We start from the raw sequence: 8,056 nt of genomic DNA, 5'->3' as shown, positions 1-8,056 counted from the left end.
CCTATCAGATGCAAACCACCTTTTAAAACAAACAATTTAATCCTGAATGTAATTCTTAGACGATATAACATATCTCCCACATACTTTGAAAAAGACTATAAAGCCCTTTCTGAAATACCTAGAGAAATAAAAGGTAAGTACTTCTGTAAAAGAATGTCATGTTACGTGCACATCTCTCTGAAAACCATTAGGCAGGAGATCACTGGAAGAATCAATGAAGAATTCTGATGCTTGCACCAAATACAGCGAGCCTCCATGTAGGCAAGAGCTATGTACGGGGACTCTTTGGGTGTGTTAAATTGGCGACGGACACCAGGAGCAGTCCTGCCACTGGGAACAGACCAGACATTCCAAAAACAGTGAATAATGCTTGGTGAAGTGATCGCCAAGAAATGACCACCTTTCATGACCTTCCCGGCAACTGCAGTACCACGAAAATTGGTGTGTATTAAAGCCGCACCAAAAAATGATCGATTTTTTGGTTGCCTGCTTGTGCTTTTCAAGGTTCCAAGAAAAGAAGGGGTGGCGAAGCCCAGCCCTTGGTGGAAGTGCGGGCCCGAGAACCAGAAGTGAGGGGGGCGGGCCTGCGCCCAACAGGCAATAGAAGGATGAGGCCTGAGCCTACGATCTGCGCAGGCGCACACGCGGATGCGCGCGCCTGCGGGGAGGACGTGCGGGGCGGGGTGGGGGGGGCGGGAAACGGTTACATTCACATCCGGGCCATCCGCTGCAGCGCGAGGCGAGCGAGATCCAGCGCGGTGGCCGCTCGAACACCGTTAGGTCTTTCCCTAAACGCAGGTACTTTGCCGGCTGCTTCTTCGGGGGCGGGTGTCTTGGTGTCCTTTTTGAGGTGAGGCTGGTCGCGCCACTGTGGAGTGGCCGCGTTTGCAAGAATGCTCGTCGATACTGCAGACAGGGTTTTCACCCGGTTCATCCGCTCACTTAGGTTTTCTCTTCTCTTAGGGCCCCCATTTTGTTTTGTACCGCAATGCAGCAGGCTCTAGAAAGAGCTTTGGATCGTGCGGAGTATGTCATTGCAAGTGCCCAACAGAGACCTCCGGAAAGGAAATACCCATCTAATGGGGAGAAGTCTCTCTATGAAAAACTTTATGACATTTATGTTGAAGAATGTGAAAAGGAGCCTGAGGTTACGGAGGAATTAAGAAACAATGTGAACCTGTTAGAGAAGCTTCTTAGGAGAGAGTCGTTGCCGTGTTTGGTGGTCAACCTGTACCCAGGAAAAGAGGGCTATTCGCTGATGCTCAAGGGGGAACATGGATCATCTGCAGAGACCACTCGACTGCCCTATGAAGAAGGGGAATTGCTCGAATACTTGGATGCAGAAGAATTACCTCCTGTTTTGGTGGATTTCCTGGAAAAGTCTCAGGTTAACGTTTTTCATCGTGGGTGTGTCATAGCAGAAATACGGGACTACAGGCAGTCCAGCGGCGGGGAACCTCCCCATTACCAAAGCAGGCATATTCTCTTACGTCCCACGATGCAGACTTTAGCCTGCGATGTAGAGGCCATAGCCAGCGATAATCCGAATTGGACCCAGGAGGACAAACTTTTGCTTGAGAGCCAACTGATCTTAGCTACAGCTGAACCACTGTGTCTAGACCCTTCTATATCAGTGGTCTGCACTGAAAACAGACTGCTCTATAACAAACAAAAGCTGAACACTCTTCCCATGAAAAGGAACTTCAAGAGGTATTCTATGGCCTCTCTGAATCGGCAGCAGGAGCTGTCTCGTCCACCTCCTCCTGAGCTAAGAGCCCCGACTTCCTGCAAAAGAATAAGAGAAAGTAAAACAGGTGGGGATTCCGGCCTCAAAACTTTTAAAGCAGGAAGTTGTGTAGATACGTGGAAACAGAGACCCTGTGACTTGGCCGTACCTTCTCAAGTGGACGTGGAGAAATATGCTAAAGGGAAAAAGTCTGTCAGATATGATGATTCACAACCAACAGTCTGGCCCGTGCATGAGGTACAAGGTGGTCTTGCATTTGGATGTGAGGCTGGCTACCAGCCCCAGGCAACAAGGCCGACCGTCAGGCAGCTGACTGATAATTCACTTGCCTCTGGAAAAGGGTCCGGTAAAGAAGCCACGTGGGAGAGACAGCTGTCTCCCCCCCACCCCTCCGCAGCTGGCCATCCCTGCAGTTTCCTGCCCAGGCCAAAGACTGATGCTGGGAGAGTGGTCAGTCGGCCCGAGGAGTCGGTCCAGAAGAGCACCCAGCGTCCAGTGCAGATGTCACACAGCTCCAGTGGCTCCGCCGGTCTCGGGCAGCCTTCTCCAGGGAAAGAACCAGAACAGCCTAAGACTGGGTGGGTTCAGTCTTCAGTGCCCGGCAGAGGAGCCAAACATCCAGCTCCACCCATGAGACTTCCTGGGCGCTCAGGAAGGAGCTCCTGGGGTGACAGCCTCACTTCACAGCAGGCAGGGAGCTCTCAGCCATGTCCATCTCCTGGCCCTGCTCCTAAGCCACCAGGTCTTTCCCAGAAATCCTCTGTGGAGCTGAGCCCGGTTAGCACGCTTCCTGCCACCGCCCTGTCCACTGCGGGCTCATCACAGACGACCCCGGATGCCCGGGTCACGGTCAGGTCCGTTGGCGTGGAGGTCATCAGAGTAGTGGGCCCCAGTCGCAGAGGCCAGGCCTCGGGGAGAGGCTGTGCCACCAGGGCCCCAGCTCCCGGGGGGATGCAGCCGGGCCACCTGCCCGCAGGAGCTCCGCCGCCGCCGCCGCCTCCTCCGCCTCCGCCGCCGCCTCCTCCTCCGCCTCCGCCTCCGCCTCCTCCTCCTCCTCCTCCTCCTCCTCCTCCTCCTCCTCCTCCTCCTCCTCCTCCACCTCCTCCTCGTCCGGTAGAGGTTCAGCTGTTTTTGAAAGACGCTTCGGGTCTCGGGCCCTTTGCTGTGGTGCAGCTGCCCCACGGTTTTCTCCTGGGGAGAAGCCAGCAGCCGGCCCCGCAGCCGCGCCTCTCCCAGCTGCTTCCCAAGCGGCCCCCGCAGGGGCCCTGCGCCCCGCCTCCTCGGCTGCCGGCATCCCAAGGTCTGGGGGCACGGGGTCCGGGGGTACGGGGTCCAGGGGTACAGGGTCCGGGGGCACGGGGTCCGGGGGTACGGGGTCCGGGGGTACGGGGTCCGGGGACACAGGGTCCGGGGGTACGGGGTCCGGGGGTCCGGGGTCCAGGGACACAGTGTCCGGGGGCACGGGGTCCGGGGGCACAGGGTCCAGGGGTACAGGGTCTGGGGGCACAGGGTACAGGAGTACAGGGTCTGGGGGCACAGGGTGCAGGGGTACAGGGTCCGGGGGCACACAGTGCAGGGGTACAGGGTCTGGAGGTACAGGGTCCGGGGGTACGGGGTCCGGGGGTACGGGGTCCGGGGACACAGGGTCCGGGGGTACGGGGTCCGGGGGTACGGGGTCCAGGGACACAGTGTCCGGGGGCACGGGGTCCGGGGGCACAGGGTCCAGGGGTACAGGGTCCGGGGGCACAGGGTACAGGAGTACAGGGTCTGGGGGCACAGGGTGCAGGGGTACAGGGTCCGGGGGCACACGGTGCAGGGGTACAGGGTCTGGAGGTACAGGGTCCAGGGGTACGGGGTCCGGGGGTACGGGGTCCGGGGACACAGGGTCCGGGGGTACGGGGTCCAGGGACACAGTGTCCGGGGGCACGGGGTCCGGGGGCACAGGGTCCAGGGGTACAGGGTCCGGGGGCACAGGGTCCAGGGGTACAGGGTCTGGGGGCACAGGGTCCGGGGGTACAGGGTGCAGGAGTACAGGGTCCGGGGGCACAGGGTGCAGGGGTACAGGGTCCGGGGGTACAGGGTCCGGGGGCACACGGTGCAGGGGTACAGGGTCTGGAGGTAAAGGGTCCGGGGGTACGGGGTCCGGGGGTACGGGGTCCAGGGACACGGGGTCCGGGAGTACGGGGTCCGGGGGTACGGGGTCCACGGACACAGGGTCCGGGGGTACGGGGTCCGGGGGCACAGGGTCCAGGGGTACAGGGTCCGGGGGCACAGGGTCCGGGGGTACAGGGTGCAGGGGTACAGGGTCCGGGGGCACAGGGTGCAGGGGTACAGGGTCCGGGGGTACGGGGTCCGGGGGTACAGGGTCCAGGGACACAGGATCCCGGGGTATGGGGTCCGGGGGTCCGGGGTCCAGGGACACAAGGTCCGGGGGTACGGGGTCCGGGGGCACGGGGTCCAGGGGCACAGGGTCCGGGGGTACAGGGTGCAGGGGTACAGAGTCCGGGGGCACAGGGTGCAGGGGTACAGGGTCCGGGGGTACAGGGTCCGGGGGTACGGGGTCCGGGGGTACGGGGTCCAGGGACACACGGTCCGGGGGTACGGGGTCCGGGGGCACGGGGTCCGGGGGTACGGGGTCCGGGGGCACGGGGTCCAGGGGTACAGGGTCCGGGGGCACGGGGTCCAGGGGTACAGGGTGCAGGGGTACAGGGTGCAGGGGTACAGGGTCCGGGGGCACAGGGTGCAGGGGTACAGGGTCCGGGGGCACAGGGTGCAGGGGTACAGTGTCTGGGGGTACGGGGTCCGGGGGTCCGGGGTCCGGGGGTACAGGGTCCGGGGACACACGGTCCGGGGGTACGGGGTCTGGGGGTACGGGGTCCAGGGACACAGGGTCCGGGGGTACGGGGTCCGGGGGCACAGGGTCCAGGGGTACAGGGTGCAGGGGTACAGAGTCCGGGGGCACAGGGTGCAGGGGTACAGGGTCCGGGGATACAGGGTCCGGGGGCACAGGGTGCAGGGGTACAGGGTCTGGGGGTACATGGTCCGGGGGTACAGGGTCCAGGGACACACGGTCCGGGGGTACGGGGTCCGGGGGTACGGGGTCCAGGCGTATGGGGTCTGGGGGCACAGGGTCCAGGGGTACAGGGTCCGGGGGTACAGGGTCCGGGGGCACAGGCTGTGGTGGTATGGGGTCCAGGCGTATGGGGTCCGGGGGTACAGGGTCCGGGGGTACAGGGTCTGGGGGTACAGGGTCCGGGGGTACAGGGTGTGGGGTTACGGGGTCCGGGGGCACAGGGTCCGGGGGCACAGGCTTCAGGTTCACAGGGCGCCGCCGTTTCCAACTGGGTCGTGCGTGCCCAGCAAGCCTTGGTCGTTCACCTCAGTGCAGTGGGCGGATTCCTGCAGCCCCGGGTGCCCTTGTTGTCCCCGCCGGCCTCTGGCTGGAGCCGCCCCGGGCTGAGCCCCCTGCAGCAGAGGGGCCGGGCCTCCGCGGCCCCGCCGCCGCAGGTGCACTCCACCGTGCACGGCGCCGACTTGCCGCCCCCTCGGGGCCCGCAGCCCAGCAGCCAGGCCGCGGGGACCGCGGATAGAGGCCCGCCAGCCGCTCCCAAGCCCTGAGGCCTGGCTGATTTCCTCTCTTTTTGAAAACACAAGAGCAGCGACCAAATGCATTGCGAGTTTCACCCGCATTTGGGGGTTTTTTAATGTGTCGCTCTTTTACGTTGTTAGACGTACAGACTTTCTGCAGAGGCACAAGCCCGTGATTTTTACATAGAGATGGGGAAGTGCTTTACTAAACTGGCATGGTTTCGCCGAAGCCATCGCTTGGGCGGTGGCTGTTGACAGTTGTTTTTATTGCGATGTTCTCAAGTGTATCCAGATCCAAACTAGGGTCAGTTTAAACTCCTGAAGCCTGTAATTTCTCTCAAGCAATAAAACTGCAACACCAGTAAAGTCAAAATTAGTATTATTCTAACAAGATGTGACTAACACATAACTGTCGCAGCTTCACCCTTTTACGTGTACAGCTCAGTAGCGTTAAGTGGACTTTTGTCGTTGCTGTACAACAGATCTCTAGGGTTGTTTTCTTCTTGCAGAAGTGAAGCTGTATCCCCGTGAGCACCAGCTCCCTGTTTCCCTGGCCCCCAGCCCTGGCCCCCACCCCTCTATTTTCTGTGTCTCTGAGTGTGACTGCTTTAGATACTTCGTAGAAGTGGGATCGCACAGGATTTGTCTTTCGTGACGGGCTCATTTCACTTAACGTCCTGTCCTCGAGGTCCATCCATGTTAGCATGCCACAGGAAGGTTGTAGCTGTTGACAAGTGCTTTCAGTGTACATGAGATATACTGAAGCGGCCTATGAAGTATTAGAAACGTCCTTCGGAAGAGAGTGCACTTTCCTATTTGTTTATTTAGTTTAAAAGCTTTTTGCACCAGTGTATGAAATGCAATTTTTATACATTTGGTTTGGGAAAAAAACAAAAACAAGCTAACGCTACCAAAAATTGATGCTTGTCATCTTGATATTGAGGCCATGGGATACCTCCAAGTGTGCAGCATGCTTTAGGGGCACTTGCTTGCGTGGATGTCCCCAGCCCTTTAAAAGGTGCCCCTCCCCTCCCTCCCCCTCCCTCCCAGCCCAGCTCTTCTCCTCTAGGCTGCAGTCACTGGCCTTGAAAGGGCACTTCTGGGATGTTGTCTTCTCTCTTTATAAAACCATTTACATTTTTGAGGACCCAGGGTTATTTGCAGAAGGTAAATATCTAAACATCTGGAAATGAGTTTGTTTTTCAAGTGTTTTCAACTTTGGTACGTTCTGAAGTGGAGTCCCTCTCCCCCGCGTTCCTTCTTTTCCCTTCCCTTGCTGAGCGATCACCAACTGGTCAGCTGTCCCTGCTTCCTCATCTCTTTTTACCTTCTTTCTTGTTTCAGTGGGGCTCAGAAGACCCCTGAAGTTTTCTGTTTTCTTTTTCCGTTTCTTATTGTGGTATAATTTACATAAGAATCAACCATTTTAAAGTGTACAATTCATTGGCATTTACTGCATTTAGAATGTTGTGGGACCACAGCCTCTGTCTGCTTCCAAAACATTTTCATCGCCCAAGAGAAATCTCTGTACCCATTCAGCACTCACTTCCCAGCTTCCTCTCCCCCAGCCCAGGAAACCACCAATTTGCGTTCTGTCTCTACGGACTCCCCCATCTCGATTTTTCCTAAAAATGGAATCAGAGACTATGTGACCTCTTCTGTCTGGCCCCTTTCACTTGGCATAATGTTTTCGAGGTTCATCCACATCGTAACACGTATTGGTACTTCATTCCTTTTTAGGCCTGAATAACATTCCCTGGTTTGTATAATTTTTTTTTCCCTACTTTATTTATTTATTTATTTATTTATGGCTGTGTTGGGTCTTCGGTTCGTGCGAGGGCTTTCTCCAGTTGCGGCAAGCGGGGGCCACTCTTCATTGCGGTGCGGGGACCGCTCTTCATCGCGGTGCGCGGGCCTTTCACTATCGCGGCCCCTCCCGTTGCGGGGCACAGGCTCCAGACGCGCAGGCTCAGCAGCTGTGGCTCACGGGCCCAGCCGCTCCGGGCATGTGGGATCCTCCCAGACCAGGGCTCGAACCCGTGTCCCCTGCATTAGCAGGCAGATTCTCAACCACTGTGCCACCAGGGAAGCCCCATTCCCTGGTTTGTGTACGCCACATTTTGTTTATCCATCATCTGTTGATGTACATTTGAGTTGGTCCCACCTTTTGCCATTGTGTATAGTGTGGCTATGAACAGTTGTGTACAAGTATCTGAAGGCCTCTCGTATTTTCTTACAACTTTGAAGGACAACCTGTGTATATAAAAGTATTTTTTCCAAGTACACATGTATGTTTCCCTGCCTTTTGCCCCAACCAAAAAAAGGAAGTTTGGCAGTTCCAAAAGAGATGAGTGAAGAGGCAGGTAACCGGTGATTCTTAGTGCATTAACCCGGCTGTACTAACGTGCTACCGATCCTGTTAAGGGAAGATTTGGTCAGCTTGAAGCCAACATCGCAGATATGCCAGCGGAGTGACACTGAGCCCAGTAGAGCTTTATGTAGCCCACCCTGGACATCTTTAGGAAGGGTGCCTGCACTTTGAAGAAGCGACCAATTGCAAAGAAGAGTTTATACTCAGCCTTGGGAGCCAACCAGACAAGTGAACTCTGAATCTCACTAGGTTTTGTGTACCTTCTCCCTTTTTGTGCTCACTCTCATCCTTTCAAGTACGACTGCACGGAGAGACCAGCTGAGGTTGTGCTCCCTTCCCAGGCAAGCAAA

The 8,056-nt window shown here is 57.6% G+C and overlaps 1 protein-coding gene across 1 annotated transcript; it reads left to right on the top strand.

The window, feature by feature from the left end:
* The first annotated feature begins 988 nt into the window (after positions 1–988).
* Positions 989–5,365, top strand: LOC103008280 (transcription factor SPT20 homolog). The gene is made up of 5 exons (XM_057538621.1): positions 989–2,456; positions 2,705–2,822; positions 2,916–3,047; positions 3,872–5,012; positions 5,108–5,365. The coding sequence occupies exons 1-5, from the start codon at positions 989–991 to the stop codon at positions 5,363–5,365; spliced, it is 3,117 nt and encodes a 1,038-aa protein (XP_057394604.1).
* Positions 5,366–8,056: the final 2,691 nt, after the last annotated feature.

Source organism: Balaenoptera acutorostrata, chromosome X, assembly GCF_949987535.1.
Source record: "Balaenoptera acutorostrata chromosome X, mBalAcu1.1, whole genome shotgun sequence".
In the NCBI taxonomy this organism is placed as follows: domain Eukaryota; kingdom Metazoa; phylum Chordata; class Mammalia; order Artiodactyla; family Balaenopteridae; genus Balaenoptera; species Balaenoptera acutorostrata.
This window is presented reverse-complemented; position numbering and strand designations above follow the sequence as displayed.